The sequence below is a fragment of the Rissa tridactyla genome, chromosome 1 (assembly GCF_028500815.1).
Source record: "Rissa tridactyla isolate bRisTri1 chromosome 1, bRisTri1.patW.cur.20221130, whole genome shotgun sequence".
NCBI classification, from domain to species: domain Eukaryota; kingdom Metazoa; phylum Chordata; class Aves; order Charadriiformes; family Laridae; genus Rissa; species Rissa tridactyla.
In genome coordinates, this window is record NC_071466.1 from 212,250,535 (window position 1) to 212,270,233 (window position 19,699).

General features: G+C 40.0%; 1 protein-coding gene across 6 annotated transcripts in view; it reads left to right on the top strand.

Moving 5' to 3' along the window:
* Window positions 1-4,297: 4,297 nt before the first annotated feature.
* UPF2 (UPF2 regulator of nonsense mediated mRNA decay) overlaps window positions 4,298-19,699 on the top strand; it is a 69,907-nt gene continuing 54,505 nt past the window's right edge. For 4 of the 6 annotated variants that reach the window (XR_008464880.1, XM_054191676.1, XM_054191686.1 and 1 more), the window contains exons 1-6: window positions 4,572-4,719; window positions 9,005-9,384; window positions 10,448-11,227; window positions 15,416-15,576; window positions 16,681-16,878; window positions 18,729-18,878. Coding sequence is in view for 3 of the 6 variants with exons in the window: in XM_054191676.1 (XP_054047651.1) it covers window positions 9,023-9,384; window positions 10,448-11,227; window positions 15,416-15,576; window positions 16,681-16,878; window positions 18,729-18,878 (1,651 nt within the window). In the remaining 3 variants the exon portion in view is untranslated. Of the gene's footprint in view, window positions 4,536-4,571; window positions 4,720-4,898; window positions 4,917-9,004; window positions 9,385-10,447; window positions 11,228-15,415; window positions 15,577-16,680; window positions 16,879-18,728; window positions 18,879-19,699 lie in introns of those variants that run through there. The other 2 variants (XR_008464882.1, XR_008464885.1) reach the window with 2 other exon arrangements.

The following is a 19,699-nucleotide window of genomic DNA, read 5'->3' on the forward strand; positions in this document are numbered from 1 at the left end:
TCCTTGAGAGGTATTCAAAAGCCATCTGGGAAACTGACGCTAGGTAGCCTTGGTTGAGCAGGGACAGGTGGACCAAATGACCTCCAGAGGTTCCTTCCAACCTCAACCATTCTGTGATTCTGTAAACTTTGTGTGACTGCGGGCCTGGGAGGCAGGAGGGATACTGGCAAGTTACCCTTGGTTGTGCTCATGAATCTACTTTGTAGACTGCCTTCACAACAGGGAAATCAAAGATTATTTTCTTCTTCAAATCAAACCATGGTTATGTGCTTTTGGAACAGGTGGAACTGGATTTTGCAACTGAATCAGTTATGACACCGCAGTTGGCCAGGGATTTTATGATATACGTAGTTCTTGGAGAGGGGCCACTTGAGTTCCTTGAGGCTTATACAGTTGGTTTTATGCAGATTTTAAACAGCCAGTGTGGGAGAAGAATAAAAGTGAATGACCTTTAAAGCTGCACAGAAGGCAAAAGGATACAGCTATAGAAGGACAACTGACATGTGGCCAACACAGTAAAGCATAGTAGAAATGTGCCTTTGAATATTGATTTTTTCAATGTATATTAGGACAAAGGGACCTTGAAAATATTGTTGCAACATTATACGATTTTGTGGACTTGCCAGTAAAGAGGCAGAAAAGGTGGGTATAGTTAAATATTTCTATTCTGTGCTTGGGGAAAAAGACAAATGTTGCAGGCAGATCTCATGATGATGAAATACTTTTCCGCAGTTCTTGGGCAAATATCAGTCAAATAGCAGATATCAACATGGCTTTGCTTTAGAGCAGGTAGAGAGCCTCTTGGATATTTCCCAATTAACACTGATAGGAGGAATAGGTTTGAACGGTAAAAATCATCTGAAGTTAAAAAGGACAAAATTAAATGGTTCAGTCACACACTGTGGATCTTGGAGAAGTAACAGAATATTTGTATATATGGGCTTACCGGTTTAATCAATTCTAAGCATGGGTTTATGGAATATATATCTCATCAAGTCAACTTGTTGGGTTTTTTCTGTGATTCAAAATTCAGTTAATAAAGATTTAAAGTACTTTGCAGACTTTTGCCAGCATAATCATCTTGCACAGGACATGATTACACGTGGCAAAAGCCTTGCTGTAACAATATCTAGTTCAATAAACGGTTTTGTTGACTTTGGTTCATGTCTAAATGTGAGAACGTGTTACCTGCGCCAGCAGAAACACTGCTGCTAAGGGCACATGCTCCGGCTCTGCAAGGGGACGCTCCTGCCCTGACTCTTCTGATGCAGAGAGACTGTCCTAGAGAACACTCCTGCGTGAGGCTGATTCAGTACTACCTGGTGTTCTGGCGAAGAAAACTAGAAATGCTTCAAAATCAAGTTTGTATATACTAAATAGTATGTGTCTGACTACCTAAGAGATATGAACTTGCAACATTTTAAATAGAAAATCATCATCAGCTGGGAGTATTTCTAAAGGGATTACAGTCCTTGCCACTTTAGTAGTTATATCAACCTGAGAAAACCGCTCACAAAGTCCTGACAAAGTTTGTCAGATGGAGGTACGTGGTGAAGAAAGGTTATCTTGGTGTCAAGATGGACTGGACATAACCAAATGTGTGATTTATTTTAACAGCATGAGACACAAGCTTGTACACCTTGAAAGAGTATGTGCACTAAAATGTCACTCTTTTCTAGGAAACAGTGACTATAAGTAATCTCCAAAAATCATGGGAATAAAACAGATGGGTCTAAAGAAGTTATATGAATATCGGCTCACTTGGCAAAAAAGATAATTTTCTGGATTTGGCTACAAGGAAATACTGAGGACACCTACAGATTCCACATTAGGCCAGTATTTGGCACAACTGTGATTCCTTTCTGAATACTGTGTGCATGTTTGGTGCCAGTAATTGAGGAAACATATTGAAAAAGTTGTGAAGAAGAGCTTCAGGAATTAAAAAAAACCATGAAAGACATGCTTTATATCTGAGACTCAGGAAATTAGATCTACCTGGTTTTCGTTTTGGTAAATTAGTAGGAAAACTTGATCAGTACGTACACAAATGAAACAGGTACTTTATACGGAAAAGCTTTCTGAGCTATCAAAGGTAAAACAAGATTTACTTGCACGGTCTTTACAAAAGACGGTTCCAACATAGTCGTAGCTGTGTGGGAATGTGGTATAAAAACAGGAGCTTTTGTTTCCTTTCAAAATTGTAGCGATAGCGCATTTTATTCATGTTAGAAAAGGCAGCAATATCATGCTTCAAAAGAAAGTAAGCCAACATTTCTTGACGTAATGCCACTGAAACTGATACTTAAGCCTAATGTAACGCTGAGTCTGCCTTTTCAAACCAGACCCAAAAAAGAATAATTCAGAGGCATCCACTGACAGGCTACAGGATTGGTGGCTTTGGAAAATAAAGTGCCAACACCAACATGAGTTACCCTCCCCATTTAACCCCTTTTTTTCCCTCTGTTCAGCACGTTAATCTTCTCTACTCTAGTGAATCAGATTAATCAACCTGGTAACTCAAGATAGTTTGGCAAGTAAATAAGATCTTTGTTTAGCAGGGACACTTGAATGATCTGTATAAATAACAAGCGCGACTTCATCCTTTCAAACTTTTCCAGAAAGAGTTTTTTAGATGTCCCTGCAAAATGAGCAATGAAGTTAAAGAACAGGGCGGAGAGCTTTTTCGTGGGGAAAAAAAAACAACCTGTCTAGTCCTGTACCAGTTGGCAGAGTACACCTCAAACTCTGCATCAGTAAACAGAGTCTTGTATTTGGGCTGACTCTTGCCTCTGAATAAAAGGTGGCTTTAACAGCTGAATAATCTCATTATGCACATCCAGGCCTGCGCGTACTGTCATGGCCAAATATCTGTGTGTGCTCATTCTAAGTCTAGAGGGGTGTAAACACCTCGCCATTCCTAAGAAAAACCTTCAGTCAGAAATCTTGCTGCTTAACAATCTGGATCCTACATGTAGAATAAATACCAGTTTCACTCTGAAATTCAGGGTGGCACCAGCGTTTTCCAGCTCGGGCAAATTTCGAAACCTTATGAAAGTCAATAAGGGCAAGTGTAGGGTCCTGCACCTGGGGAGGAATAACCCCATGCACCAGGACAGGTCGGGGGCTGACCTGCTGGAGCGCAGCTCAGCTGAAAGAGACCTGGGAGTCCTGGTGGACAACAGGATGACCATGAGCCAGCAATGTGCCCTTGTGGCCAAGAAGGCCAATGGCATCCTGGGCTGCATCAAGAAGAGTGTGGCCAGCAGGTCGAGGGAGGTCATCCTCCCCCGCTGCTCTGCCCTGGTGAGGCCGTACCTGGAGTACTGTGTCCAGTTCTGGGCTCCCCGGTTCAAGAAGGACAGGGAACTGCTGGAGAGGGTACAGCAAAGGGCTACCAAGATGATTAGGGGACTGGAACACCTCTCATGAAGAAAGACTGAGGGATTTGGGTCCCTTCAGTCTGGAAAAAAGACAGCTGAGGGGGGATCTTATCAACACTTCTAAATACTTAAAGGGTGGGTGTCAGGAGGATGGGGCCAGGCTCTTTTCAGTGGTGCCCGGCAACAGGACACGGGGCAACGGGCACAAGCTGGAACACAGGAAGTTCCACCTAAACATGAGGAGGAACTTCTTTACCCTGAGGGTGGCAGAGCCCTGGCACAGGCTGCCCAGAGAGGTGGTGGAGTCTCCTTCTCTGGAGACATTCAAACCCCACCTGGACACGTTCCTGTGCAACCTGCTCTGGGTGACCCTGCTCTGGCAGGTGGTTGGGCTAGATGGTCTCCAGAGATCCCTTCCACTCCCTACCATTCTGTGATTCTGGGGTTGCCCAAGAGCCACCATCGTGCCCAGACGTGGATCATAAGCGTTTCGAGTAAACGGGGAGGTTTTGTGCAATTAAATTTACCACTGTGAAATGCCTTCAGATGTCCAGACAAGAACACCGGGCAGGGCAGGAGGACAAAGTGGAGATGTCAGATTTAGACTACAAAATGCAAGACAACATCCATTAAATCATCAGATTAGGTCATAACTTGGTACTACGCCCCTGTTATTCCTAGTATTTTATCACAGTGACAACCTGCCCAGACCAAGCAGCGCCGTGCCGGGTGGGCCCACCCGAGTTCCCCCCCTCAGAGACACCACCCTGACATAACGACCAGCGTGACGCGCCCTGACGCCTCACGGCCAGAGACACGTCACAGCAGTGACGTCACGCGGGGCGACAAGCCGAATCGTGCCGCTGAGGCCACCAAGAAAGCGCCATTCAGGACCTACTTCCCCCCACACACTCCCCCCACCGCCGTGAGGGACGGAGCCGCCAAGCCTCCCCGCCGCCTTCCTCCCCCACTTCCGGCTCCGCAGCCTCCCGGTAACCCGAGCAGGGCCGTCCGCCGTCAGGACCCCGACCCGGGGCTGCCCACCGCGCTGCCTGACCGCCACCCGTCGGAAAGCGCGGCTCACCGAGCCTTCCGGAGGGCAGGCGACGGGACGATTCGGGGACGCCACCCTTTCTATCGTGCCTCGACGCCGAGGTGCGGGCGGTGCGAGCGGACTCGGGGCGTTGCCGTCGGTCAGGCAGCGCGCCGGGCGCCCCAGGAGGGAGCGCGGCGGGCGTCGTGAGGGGAGAAGAGCGAGGGGGCCTCGGGGTGGGGGCTGTGGCGGGTGGAGGAGTCGGCGCTTCCCGGCGGGCCGGGCCGATGTCTGCACCGGGCGGAGGTAGCTGGGCCGGGGGTGGTGGGGCCACGCGAGCCGTTCGGGCTAGAGCGGCCCGGAGGGTGGAGCGGGCGGGCGGCGCCGCGGTGTGTGGGGAAGAGGGCCCGGTGGGAGGGCCTGCCAGAGGCGGGGGCCGTGAGGCGGCGCGGGGAGAGGGTTCCTCGGGGCTGAGGCGTCCCGGGGTAGAGGGGGCTGTGAGGGTGAGGAGGAGTAAGCGGTGGGGGTGAGGAGAAGGGAAGGGTGAGGTGGGTGGGGGGGTGTTAGGTGAGAAGGAAGGGCTGGGGGGGTGAGGGTGCGTGCAGGGCACTGAGAGGCGGTGGCAGGGAGCGGGGCAGGCGGCTGTTTTTCTCAGCCGGGAAGGCAGAGCCCGGGCAGGTGGCCGGGTCGTTGGAGAGCCCGCCTGCCTGGGTTTACATGTGTAGGGGTGTCTAGAGGGAAGCGAGGAGGGTTTTTGGCCAAGGAGCCTCTTGCTCTGTGTATATTTAGTGACTTGTCTGTTAGGCCTCTTTTATTTTCCCCCAGTGAAAAGCCTGTTCCTGCAGATCTGACAGCAAAACACTTTCTTTGAGATGTATGGAATCGAAAGTAAAACTGCCTGGCTGGTTAGGCACGTCTGCCTTCCCCGCCTGTGTGTAGGGGGGGGGCTTCTTTCTCTGCACTATAATTTCCTGTCTTGCTCTGCGTCTCATCTTTCAAAACTTGTGGCTAAGTTTATTTTCATCTGACTGACCATGGTATTTTTGTTATGTTCCTTCCCTTACTTTAAGAGAAGCTTTTATTACATTTCAGTTCTTGAAGCTTTTAATTTTCTAGCGATGAAGAAGTTTGTTGCTCTTTGAGGTTTTTCAGCCGGTCAAAAGTTGGACATCTTGCCTACATTCTTTTTCTTTATCACTTTTGTAATAGAGTAGCTGCATAAAGGAATGTTTATGTGATCAGTTGAAAAAAAGTGAAAAATCTCAGTATTCTTAGTTTAATAAAGCCATATTTCTTCACGCCATACTTGTGTTTGCAAGGATTGAGATTATGGCTCATGGTACTGCAGTCTGTGACAAAAGGCTATTTTTATTGATTTGATAGGATGTAAGCATATTGGGCCAAGGTGTTGATGTTTATCCTTTTATTTTGAATGGTTACTAGGTTAGTGATGCTGGATACCTTCTATGAATTTTTGGTTTCTTTGAGAGTAAGTACGTAGGTGCTTGTTCTTAAATGTTGCCTGTGTATTTTAAGACCTGTTTCTTAAGTTTCCAAGCCTAGAGACTCATGAACCCAATCCCATCATCTTTTCAAATTCTGAGATTAGTATGAAAAGGACTACGTAGAAATTCAGTTACAATAAAACATTTCTTAAGTAAGAATAAGGTAGGTCAAGTAGTGAAAAATTAAGATAAATCATTTATTCTGGAAAAATTGCATCTGTAAGTGATGAAACTAAGATAGAGTGTTAAAGTATCTAAATGTCACTACAAAAATGGACTGCCAAGAGTCCAAAAGCATATGGAAAGCTTGTCTTGTATCTGTCTCCTCTGCCCTTTCTAGTTTTCAACTGTGAGTATCAGTTCTTCCTATCTATTGGCTTATGAACTTCATGTCATTATCTTGCCTCTTCATCAGTACGTTCACGTAAACATTAGGTATTAAATATAAGTTCTCTTAATGATTAAGTTTCTCTTAATGTTTCCTCAGCATTCCCTTAATCTGGACCAAACTGTGTATCTTCAGCCTGATTTCCCATGTAAATGAGGCCTAAGCAAACCTGTTGCTTTTTTTTTTCTCTGCTTCCTACAAGTTTTGAACCTTTCGGGACAGTTTCAGTGAATTTAGGCAGATGTTCTGAAGGTATAAACTCCCTTACCGATCTTACGATAACTGGCAGCTGAGGAAAAGTAACAAGGTATAAATTAACATTCCTGCTAAGGGAAGGGCTATAGCATATGCTCAGTGGACAGTTCTGTTTTGCCTGTGCTGTTAGCTGACACTGGCATGCTGACCAGCGCATCGGTGTGCGTATAGTTTGGAGGCAGCAACTGCACTGCCTGCCTCCTGCTATTGGTGGTTGGTTGACATAAATGAGCTGGCAGTGCGTTTGGAAGGGTTTGAGAGATAAGGAGCTATATACATAGCAGGTAGTGAGGAGTAGTGTAACATATGTATTATGTGATACAGGATAGAAATCTATTGTTGGGGTTATTTTGGTCACCAGTGTTTATGGGGGAAAAGGCAGATAATACTGCTTTGTGGTCGAAATCACAATGTACCCAATTATGCTCCATCTCTTTTCTTTTTGTCCCATCTTCTCTATTTTGCTTTTATACAAGCAAATGTCAGATACATCTTTAAAACATAATTCTTTGTTCCTAAATTTAGTAAGATTTTGAGTACTGTAATAATCTTGTAAGTGACCATGTTTTAGAAGTTATGTGTGTAGCTGCATATTTTATTTTGTTGGGTTTTTCTTTCCCATTTGTAATTGGATACCCTGCTAACAACAGGTGTGGGGGACAAAGATAAAAGCTGGAGTATTGTAAATGTGACATACCTTTCCAGCATTTCTTTAATCAAACAACTGTTTTCTGACAATGTTTTCCTTTTTAAACTTGGTTCCTAATTTATCATCTTTCAGCATTTAATGCCTTTTTTTTTTTAAATGAATGTATTACTCTGTTTTCTTGTTTAATAGACTTCTTGGTGAAAAACACTTTAATAAAATTATCAGAGTGTCTCATCCAATGTTCTAATGGACCTAGTCTTGCTAGTAAGATATTACAGTGATGTTTAAATGCTAAAAGCTTCCCTTTCAAACCCCTCTTGTTAATTGTTAAAAACGGTGGGAGAGATAGTTTAGTTGTCTCAAACTGATGGAATTTCCAATGTGGATTTGTAGTGAGAAAAGATGAATAAACTGTTATTGTTGAATTTGAAACAGAACGTGTAGAGGATTTGCATCTGCCAGGTGGATCTGTGAGGAACAGGTCCCACTTAATTGGCCTACAGAAATGGAAAAATTAGTTCAGACCTTTAATATGAAGGGGCTTGGGGGGCTGCTTAATTGTCTGTGTTTTGTTGATATTTTTTTTTTTCCTCTTGGTTAAGTACTGATTTAATGATACTGTTTTAAGATGATGTAGATCAGCATGTTTGAAATGTTAAGCTGTGAAACCTTGTAGTTGTAGACATGCATTAGGGAGCCAAATTTGCTAGTACTCGTTTAAGCAATGCTGATTTGATGGTCTCACTTCCATAAATGAGTGTCAAAATGGAATAGGTGGCCTCCAGAGTTTTCCTTCTGATCTAAATTATTCTGTGATTCTATCCTTTTTTGTTCAGTATTTGTTATGTTTTGTATTCTTAGCCAAATTAAACTAAAGATTAGAGGGCTAGAAACCCCAGACATGCTAAAGCTCCTACAACTACTTGGAAAAACATGGGTTGAGTAGAAGGAGATACAAATTGGAGCCTTTGATAACTCTTGATAATTGTAGCCTTTCCACTATCGCTTCCACTTCTTCTGCTGGTAGGGAGGTTTGTGCGTACATCTTAGGCAGCACAGCACACTTTTCCAGCTGGTACTTGTGCTATATGGAAGAGTGCTTTAGGTGACTGGGGAAGTCTTGGGGAGAGGTAAGGAAAGAGGGGAATGAGATGATGCCTTTTAACAATGAGGACAGGCAGGCATTGGAGCAGGTTGGCTGGAGAGGTGATGCAGTTGTCTTCTTTGGAAACTTTCAAGATTGGAGCCTAGAGCAATCTTGTCTGACCTCATAGTTGACCCTGCTTTGAGCAGGAGGCTGAACCCCTTGAAGTCCCATCTAACCTGCATTATCCTATGATCCTAAGTAGAGGTAGTGGAATGGGAAGTGTTCTTAGATGTGTAGAAAGGACAGTGAGGCACAGGTGCTGATGAATTGGATATTTTTATTCATTTTTAAGTTGGGAGTACTTTGCTTCCATCAGTCTTGCATATTTTTTTTCCATGTGGGCTACTGTTTATATTCCAAGCTCTTGTATTCCTCAACTTGCAGAAACTTCAAATGACTTTACTTAACAACTCGTGCTGAAGACAACTTTGCAGTACAACACTATAACAAAATGATTAGTTTTTACCTGTTGTTAGGTCCATTGCTTAGTTCAAGAAAACTTAACCTTAAACTTGTATTTTACTCTGAGTCAGGCATTGATGAGTTATCTTACTTAGTTAAGAACTAAGTGAGTATGGGTGTGCTGTGAAAGTGACTTTATGTATCAACAGCAAGTTAAAAGTACTTCTTTTCCTGTGATTCTGCAGACTTGCCTGGGTAACACAATGCCAGCTGAGCGCAAAAAGCCAGCAAATATGGAAGAAAAAGAATCTCTCTTAAATAATAAAGAAAAAGAATTTAGTGAAAGGCGACCAGTGAGCACCAGGGAGAAGCCAAAAGAAGATGTCAAGGTTGGCATGAAGAGAGAGACGTTAAAGATTCCTGAAGATAAAAAGAAAAAACTGGAAGAGGATAAAAGAAAAAAAGATGACAAGGAGCGGAAGAAAAAAGAAGAGGATAAAGTAAAGGCAGAAGAAGAGCAAAAGAAGAAAGAAGAGGAAGAAAAAAAGAAACTTGAAGAAGAGGAGAAAAAGAAACTAGAGGAGGAAGAGAAAAAGAAACAAGAAGAAGCGGCTGCCCAATTGAAGTAAGTTGTCTTTTAATGGTTTAATTGTGTGGAATGCTGTAGTCCTGCTGTCAGGGCTGTGGACAGAATTATGAAAGATGAACTGCTTGAGTTACTTATTATAAGTTGTGTGTAGTGTTATAAATGTTACATGGCTAGCGGAGCATGCTTTATGACTTCTATGTAGTCTTGAGTTTTAACCTCTAACCTCTGTTGCTTTAGTCTCTAATACAGGTTTGTGATAGTGTTCTCCATGTGATGACCATATAATGCACAAATATGATTGAGTGAAGAAGCACAGTTTCGTTTAAGATGGAGAAGTGTTAGTGTCATAAAATTGGGAATACAGGCTTTAACAGGTCCACAGACCGTAACAGGAGCAAATCTACTGTGGGGGATGGCTGTAATTTCTTTTAATCAAGCATAGACAATTGATACCTGGATGGCAAACAGAGAATGTAACCTGACAGTTTAGTATGTGACGTTACCAAGACAGTGTTTCTTACTATGTTATCAAAAGGTATTGCAGTGTGGACGATGGCATCTTTAGACTGATAAATCCAAGATTCTAGACATTCTTGTGTTTGAAATATGTCACTTTGTGAGACGGAGGCAATGTCATAGCTGAATTCTAGCTGGGACAGATGTATTTCACCTATTTAAAATTTTCTATGTGGTTTCAGTAGTCTGGGAATAAAAGATTTCCCTTAACTGTGTAATACAGTAACCTGTTGAAAGGTGGTTGTCCTCTTCTGTAAGCACTTCATCTCTGCCTGGAATAAATGGAGTTTTATGTTTACATTTTCTAAGTCTGCTGGAATTAATACGTTCTGCGTATGTTTGAAACTTAGGTTTTTAACAAGTAGTGCTTGCCTTTTGCAGCAAAAAATTAAACAAAGTAGTTTATGAAGCAGGTGCTTTAGCTTTCTAGGATTACCTTGTTAAATATTTAAAAATAGAGTATTAAGGGGAAACTGTCTTTAGAACTACTGGAGGGTTTCCAACTATGACTTTTTTTTTCTTTGAACTGTTAACGTGAAAGTAAGGTTCTGTAATGAAAATGACTAATTTTTATTTCTCTTAGAGAAAAAGAGGAAGCACATCAGCTCCACCAGGAAGCTTGGGAGCGCCATCAGGCAAGAAAAGAGCTCCGCAGCAAAAACCAGAATGCACCAGACAATCGCCCTGAGGAAAACTTCTTCAGCAGACTAGATTCCAGTCTGAAGAAGAACACAGCTTTTGTTAAGAAGCTGAAAACCATTACAGAGCAACAAAGGGACTCCTTGTCCCATGACTTTAATAGCCTGAACTTAAGCAAATACATTGCAGAAGCAGTCGCTTCTATTGTGGAAGCCAAACTGAAAATATCAGATGTGAACTGCGCTGTGCACTTGTGTTCCCTCTTTCACCAGCGCTATGCTGATTTTGCTCCTTCGTTACTTCAGGCTTGGAAAAAACATTTTGAAGCAAGGAAGGAAGAGAAGACTCCTAACATTACCAAGTTAAGAACTGATCTGCGTTTCATTGCAGAATTGACAATAGTTGGGATTTTCACTGACAAGGAAGGTCTCTCTTTAATCTATGAGCAGCTTAAAAATATTATTAATGCTGATCGAGAATCCCACACTCATGTTTCTGTGGTTATCAGCTTTTGTCGGCACTGTGGAGATGACATTGCTGGTTTGGTGCCAAGGAAAGTAAAAACTGTTGCAGAGAAGTTTAACTTGAGCTTTCCTCCTAGTGAGATAATTAGCCCAGAGAAACAACAGCCCTTCCAGAATTTGTTGAAGGAATACTTTACGTCTTTGACCAAACACCTGAAAAGGGACCACAGGGAGCTACAAAATATTGAAAGACAAAACAGGTGACACTTGAATGTTGCTTTTTATTTTTTGGGGAAAAAAAGTTTATTTATGAAATGCCTGGATTTGTTGCAGTATTTGTAAACACAGTCTGTTAGTGGTGTGTAGAAGATAAGTATTCTGCAATATATCTAAAAAAAGTTCTAAATCTGCTCTGTATATTTAAAAAGCAGAAACCAAACAGACTCTTTGAATATCTTTAAAGAAAAGGGAGGTTGACCTTTAGCTTTAATTTGCTTAACTCTATTAGTTTGGTGATGCTCCCTTGGCAGCTTGAGAGTAATGTTTCTTTTCCAGCTGGTACTGTCCTTTTCCAGTTGGCACAATCTGATTTCTCCCTTTCCACCCACACGTATCTAACGGAGCATATGCCACAATGGCATTGGCTTGTTAACTTTTTTTAGTGTACCAGTATGGAGGAAAAATTAGGTTAGATTGACAAGGTATCCCTTAGACTTTAGTGTGGGTAAATTTTATGTATTAAAATGTTGGAGGGTATAGACAATTTGATTTGAATCTTCTTAAATGTCTATGTGAAATATTGAAGGTCTTAAAACATAAGTCCTTCTTAAATCTGTTTGGAAGGGTTCTAGGCAGGCAGAAATGAATGCATTGCTGTGTGTAGGCACAGGTTTCAAGTGAAAGGCTGAACATCAGTCCAGAGCCAAATGCATGCTTGCAATATGTTGAAATTTGATGTTCCCAGACTTTAAACTTGGATCCATTGTGCTAATGGGTATTCTGTTGTGTCCCACCCGGTCTGGATCAACTAAGTGGTGTATTTCACAGGGCCATAAACTGACTTTTGAGCTACTATTATTTCTGCCAAGTACCTTATTACTTTAAAGTGTGTTATTGACTTAGTTATTTTTTTAAAGTTAATGAATATAAACTTTTATACTTTCCCAATAATAATTGGTTCTGGCTGGAGTTTTAAAGAGTGAGTGTTATAAAGTCTGTATGGTAGGAAATAAAATATAAAAAAATTTCCAAGAGATGCAAAGAACGTTAAGAAACCACGAAGAAGAAAGAACGTAAGTGATCTGGGAGAGGAAAATACACTTCAATGTTTACTTGCACAACTAGATAAAAATGACTGGATAGAGCCTTGGGCAGCCTGGTCCAGTCTCATCATTGAGCCTGCTTTGAGCAGATCAGACTAGAGACTCTTTATGCCCCGGATCTGAATGCCCTGAACTTCAGTGCAAAGCTTTGTTTTGGGGAAGGAATGTGAAAAAGTATAGTTTATCACTGGATGAAGATAATTTTATTATTTATCTGTGTCTGAACTTTTAGATGTTTGTAGTAGCTGCTTAATAAAAGTTGAGGAATAAGTTTTGTTAAAGATACAAGACATCCAGAAACTTTCCTGGCTAATTTTATTTGCTTATAATGTGTCTGTAACAAGAGAGATGCTTGGCATTTGCACGCTGGGGATGTGCAAGGCATGAGGTCAAAGACAGAGCTTGCCTGACAAGAAGCCTGTGAATACTATAGAAATCTTCCTGAACTGTGGATTTCTGAAAAGTGGTTGTGGAGATGTGTTATTGGGTTTTTGTTGGTTTGTGGTTGGTTTATTTTTGTTGTTGTTTCATTTTTTTTTTTAAAAAGGAATGATCCTATTGGGGGGAAAAAAAATGGTCCTCTATATTTGAAACCCGATCCACTTTGCTGATAGCAACAGCTTTTATTTCCATTGTTACTCCAGAACTGGTGAAGTGAACAGGGAACGAACTGTTCCCTCTTGTGCATCACCAGTGTCACATGTCCAGGTTATGACATGTTGTCAAGTAAACATGTCTTGGATTTACCTGTGTCAGGACAGTGTCTGTGAAGTAATTCAAGCTGTACAGATTGGTTGAGTTACCGGAAAATTAATATGCTAACCTTAGCAGTGCTTTAATATTGTGTTACCTGTTGAATTGTTTAGGTAAAATTAAAGCATTATTAGACATAAGGGTTTCTGCAAGTGGATAATAAAGAAAACTACCTTGAGTTACGCTTTGACAGTAGAACCTGATGGTTGTTTGGTTACACAGCTAAGGGCACAGCAAAACTTATGCAGGCTGTGTCACTGGAAGGAAACGACTTGATTCTCAAACTCTAGTGTGAGTTTTTGAAAATGAGTGTTAGATGTGGAAGAAACTTCTTTTGTCTAAATTAAGGATGTGTTTAAGATCTGCTGAACTTGCGTTGTGGTACTTTGTGAAATTCTGAAGAGACATAAAGTAAGATAAGTACTATATGCTGTACTTCTAATTGTATTCAAAAATGAGTTGTGCTTTAAAAGTTTGCTTAGTATGCTTTAGCTTGCTTGAATTTGTTAACACTTCTCTTTTGGGAACTGAAACTGAGAACTGAAACTTGTACTGTTACAGCACTTGGCTTTTTTGTTTTTTAATAATAGCACAGAGCTTCAGTGCTCATGTTTATGAAGCTGCTGGTCTATTTTAAACTTAAAATATGTACCTAATGGATAGCTGCCTCCATGGAAAGGCTATGAATTGGCACTTAACATCTTTTTTGAATCCAAACTGAACTACTGCACTTCAGAAATTGTTAGTGGTTATTTAATTTGTTAGTTTTTCCTGCTCTGCAGAAGCAGGTAATACATGTTATATAGGTGTGTTTTTGTAAGAGGGTCAAGAAATAGGAATTTTTGCTGATGTTACTTCTTCTTGTCCTCTAGCAAGACATCTATGTCAAGTTTTGGTTCTGAGCAGACAGGGATTTTGTTGCTCACCCTGTGAATGTTGTGTACAAAGATGACTTTTGTTTTACAATTAATCTGTAACTGAAAAAAGCCAAGATTGTTATCCCTCAACTTACATTGCCTAAACTGCTTTAGAATTTTTATGCCATAAAATGTTTGAGTCTTTTGGCAAGAATGGGATTGTATACTTATTGCTTAATAAATGTCTAATGATAATGTAATGATGCAACCTACTTTGGGAATTAAGACATCTGCACCTTATTTCAAATTTTATCTTCTGATGCTTTCATCACAGTGCAGGGTGAGTTGTCAGTGGTTACAGCTTGTTAGTCCAATGTTACTAGCATTATTCAAGCTACTGTAAAACAAATTGGAGACATGCTAGGCTCTTTCTGTCAGCTTCCCTGTGAAAGGCCATGTTTGATCTGAGCCCATTTGTGCATTTGCTGTAATAGGTCCCTAAACAGCTAAGCTGGCCCGAACTGTCCTTTACTGGTAAAGAACTGATTGTGCCTCATCCATGTAAGAACTATTCACGCAGAATGGATCATGTCATGGATGCACTTTTTAGGAGCCTTAGCTGAGGACAAACTAGACCGTTGCTAATGAGCAACCAGCTTATTCTTGGTTAACCTAGAATCAAGGATGACAGTCTTTCATCAGCCTCCCGTGGCAAGCTTTGTACTAGCAGAGATTGCCTTGTTCTGTATATTTGGATCAAACTACTGAAAGTTCTTGATATGTTTTTGTCTAAATCTAAATTTTGTCTAAAAAAAGTTTGGTAAGAAAATTGAGTTGTACTGTTGTGCATGTAATCCTGAAGCTGCTTTACTGTGCATTTGTAACCAGTGATTATGCTCCTTCAAATGCAAGTTGCTTTTGGCAGTGGATTTCAATTTTAAAAATGAGAATTTAAAATAAGTGTGGAGAGTTTCATAAAAGAAAACAAAGAGCAAGTGAAAAATGTAACAGCTCTTAATTTGGACTGATTGCCTTGAGATAATTTGGTTTGTTGGAAAATTAATGGGCTGGTCTTAACATGCAACTTTTCTTGAGCCTCCTGGCAATGGTTGCCCATTTGAATGACATGGAAATGTATTGTTACAGATGGAAAGCAACTTTTATCCAGCTTTCGTGTAAGTTGAATGTTTTAACTTTAAAAGTATTTTTGTAATGCAGGACTGTTATAGATAATCATGGCAGAAGAAAAAAGTTAGCCTTTCTCTTTGGATATTGAAGTTAGAGCTTTTGTGACTGTACGACCCTCAATGATATTGAAGTTGGTAATTCAGTATGGTTGGTTGGAGAAAAAAAAATAGTGTTCCTCAAACTTTTGCTATTGTGGTCTAAACTGGTATTCTCACAGTTCCCTCAGAGAGGGAAGGTTATCTTTGCTCAGAGAAATGGGTAGTGGTTCATCATAGCTCAAATTATTTTAAGAAAAAAGGTCATCTTACTGTAACTTTGATGCTTGTAGGCGCATTCTTCACTCCAAGGGAGAGCTGAGTGAAGATCGACACAAGCAATATGAGGAATTTGCAATGTCGTATCAGAAGCTGTTGGCAAATTCTCAATCTCTAGCTGATCTTTTGGATGAAAATATGCCAGACCTTCCCCAAGAGAAACCAACACCTGAGGGTAAGCCGTCTTCTAAAGCAAGTAAGGTGCTGGACGTGGCTTGGATGTGGTGGGAAAGCTAACCAAACCCTGTTACCCATGTGTTCTTTCTATTGATTTCTTTTTATTTAGGCTTTCCCTTTTAAGGATATCAATGAATGAATAATACATAGGTTTTTATTAAAGTAATTAAACCTAATGTGTACCTGTAACTATTGTATATACTGTGTAGTTATGGTAACTTAAGAAATATCGCTTTAGATTTGTTTCAGGTGACATCGGAATAAATGGAAACAAAAAAAAAACCTAATCCTTTCCATTTAATATAATACATTTTTTAATATTAAAAGAACTGTATATGTTAGAGTTTTAAAATCTCATATTGTTAAAAAATGAACTTGAATTCCATTTTGGGTCATGATGTTATGAGCAGGAACATACTGTTAAGCCAGGTAGGTCACTAAGTGGCTCTCTGAACTCCTCAGGAGAAGTACAGGATTTAACTGGCAAAGCTATTCAATGTCTTAATGAATCTCAAATTTTAGACTTAGAGATGTTGTTGAAATCATGAGTGGATGGCAGGGGGATTGGAACTAGATGATCTTTAAGGTTTCTTCCAACCTAAACCATTCTGTGATTCCATTCCATCATTTTTTTGTCTGAAGTGATCTTGAATCTTAAAAAGCTGTATTTCTTGAGTACCTCTAAATTTAAAATTATTCTTTTTAAACTTCTGTTCTTAAAATACAGTGGGATATAGTTCATTATGCTCAAAGCATTACTTTTTATGCAAATGTAGTTAAAGTCTGTTATAGCTTTTCTTTCTAATACCACATAATGTGTTGCTTGATTTTACTTGATTTGACTTTGACTCTGACACTATCTCTGTTTTCTATCAATGCTAAATTTACGATTTTAAGGTAGCTTATTGCTATATCCAGTATTAAGATTGGATTGTTAAAAGCACTTTAAATTTTACATTGCGATATTTAAGTGAAAACAGTGGTAGTAATAAATAGGTTAAGATGTTTCTAAAAGTATTTTTTTTAATCTTTATAGGTGCCTCTCTTTATAAGTTGAGAAACTTGTGTGAGTAACTTTCTTATGGTTTCACTATTTTTGCAGAACATGGACCCGGTATTGATATCTTCACGCCAGGAAAACCTGGTGAATATGACCTGGAGGGGGGTATCTGGGAAGACGAAGATGCTAGAAACTTCTATGAGAATCTCATCGACTTAAAGGCTTTTGTGCCAGCAATTTTGTTTAAAGATAATGAAAAATGTTCCCAGAACAAGGATTCCAGCAAAGATGAATCAAGAGGTAGAATGTTTAGATGAGTATTTCTTTAACATATCTTATCCAACAGGTATGCAAATTTTATGGAAGTAATGAGTCTTCAGTGAAGTAATTTGTGTTGATCAGGACAGTACACTGGTTTGGATGAAGTTTTAGGGAAGAAACTATGTGGGAGAGGGATTGTGTTTGGGTGTGGTATTTTAAGGAAGAAAAAAGTAAATGCATTTTAATACTGATGGAATTTTAAATTTAAAATAATTGGACATGAACCAATGTGAGTAAATACTAACTTTTCTGTGAGAAACCTAAAAGTTTACCTTCTTTGAAAGGTGTTCATTCTGGTTTTTTCCACTAAATTGTTAATGGTAGCTAACTGTCTCAGTATAAAATTCCAGTAGATTAAAAGGCCTGGATGGTGCTTCGCTTCTGACTCAGCCCTGGGTTCGCAACCCAGCATTGGTAGACTTTAGTTACAATGACATTCACCATCACTGGCTCAAAGTGTAACAGAATATGCACGTTTGGATAAGAGCAGTGTTTTGGCATTGAGGAAATGCCAACAAAAACACAGGCTACATGATTTTCTAATACACGCGGAGTATGTCAATGGTGAGTATTAATGGAATTTCAGCGTTGTAGCTCATGACTGTCTTTCTGATTTCTAAATTCTGAAATTTCTGTGTGAGGATAATTAGGTGTTGGAACAGTTTGCCCAGGGAGCCTGGAATCTCTGTCTTAAGAGATTTTTCAAGACAAGTGGAAAAAATCCCTGAGAAATACGGTCTGAATACAGGGCTCATCCACTTTGAGCAGAGGTTGAACTAGAGACCTCGCCAAGGTCCATTCCAGACTAATTTTTTCTGGGATTCTAAACACGTTGCCTGCTTTGTGAGTTGTCTATTTCCATATGATGTGTGGGCTGTTTAGAAGTTGTGTCACACTTTTGCTTGAAAAATATAAGTATTTTAATAAGGTTATTTGCATTGAAAATTACTTTTTTTTTTATGGAGCACAGTCTGCAAGTGAGGCTTGGAGGCCTAAAAGAATAGCAAAATGTTGTAATTGCTTGGAAGGATGCTCTATGCTGGACCAGTGTGGTTGTCAAAGAAAAATATTAGCTACTCCTTTCTGAATCTCCATCTAAAGATTCATAGATTATTTGTTTTCAAGGAAAGTATGATTTTTATTTGACCTTCTATGTAGCACTTTATGCCTTCAGTATCTTCTTCCTGTTCTGCTTTTTGCTTTTTTTCTTAGTCTGTATAAAACACTCTCTTTATCTTACTCTGTCAATTCTGTTAGTTGAGCTATGAAGAATATGTAGTGCAAACATTAAATTAGGATTTGTACCTTTGAATCTGGCTCCTTTTGAATAATGTTATAATATTCATTTACTAGAATTTTGGAGGATACCGGTTTTCTATCTGACCTTCCCAGTATGCAAGGGTTTTTTTCCTTGCGCTTTCTATGTGATGCCCTGGCAATCCATTTTAAGCACTTTTGGGCGTAGATTGCTACATTCTGAATATCTTGTTCCGTTTGAATGTATGCATGTCATCCAATGAAGATGTACAAGTTACAGTTCAAAACAAACCAAAGCACTAAAGACTGTTGGAAATCCTTAACAGACCCCAATGTAGGTAAATGTTTGTGGCTTTCAGGTATATGGATAAAGCCATATGAAGGATGTCAAACCACTGAGACGTAACAGATGAGACAGTATGGTCTCATGAAGTAGATATTCTTTTCCCCATTTCCTTTTAACAAGACTAAGGCACTAAAGAGACATAGGTTTAGCAACGCAAGTCCTCCTGTATTCTAACCATGACTGTGTGTATTTAATAATTTAATATTTCTACTTAACTTTTAAATAGATTCAAAAGATGCCAAAGATAATAAGGAAGCACCTGGGAGCGAGGATTTGGAGTTGGAGCTGGAGAACCTGGATATTAATGATGATCCTCTGGAGCTAGACTGTGGAGATGAGGCAGAAGATCTTACAAAAAAGCTTCTTGATGAGCAAGGTAAAAAGAATCGGGTTTAGAAATTCTCTTTTTTTTCCCTGATTTTTTTTTTTTTTGAGCTTGATGTTTTTTTTAGTCAGTAGATGGAGTGACTTCAGTGGGAACTATATTTATTTATGAAGCTTTAGTAGCCAGAAACTGTTAGGATTGTGATCAAAAATGGATTTGTAACAAAACATTCAGATACAAGTGAAAAGTATTACATGTAGGTTTATGTAGTAAAAGTTACTAATTCCTTCATATATCTTTAAAAAATAATCAAATGTGAAGGCAGTTGCCTGAAAAGTCACTAGAAAGAAGTATGTAGACTTCAGCGCATAAATTATTTTCTCATCAAATATGCTTAGGGTACTAATGAAATATTTTCTATTTTTAACTTCTGTTGAAATCTAAGATTCATCTCTGCCTTTCTGTCTTGTTAAAGACTTTTGATGTTATGGCTTTACATAGCAGGATTTAAGAATTCTAACCTCTAATTATGTGTAAAGGGCTGCAAATGGCACCTGTGAAAATCTAGCTGTGTTAGTTTTACTAGGGCAAACAGCAGCAAAATATTTCTAAAGAATTTTTCTTACAAGTTTTTCCTTCAGTGGTACTGAATAGTGGGAAAAGCAACGTCAGGTGTTAAGAGCCAAATTCATAGAGGAGCAAGTGAGGTGTTTTCTTTCAGCCCAGTTTGTAAGACCCTTCGGTTTTGCTCCTTTGGATTTCCAAGGATCAATGCAGACTCTTTTCCTTTATTTCTGAATCAGGAAACTTGTTCTGTGTCTAGAATGCGGGGAAGTAAATCGCCTCTAGAGTCCACTGGCTGGAGATTCTGT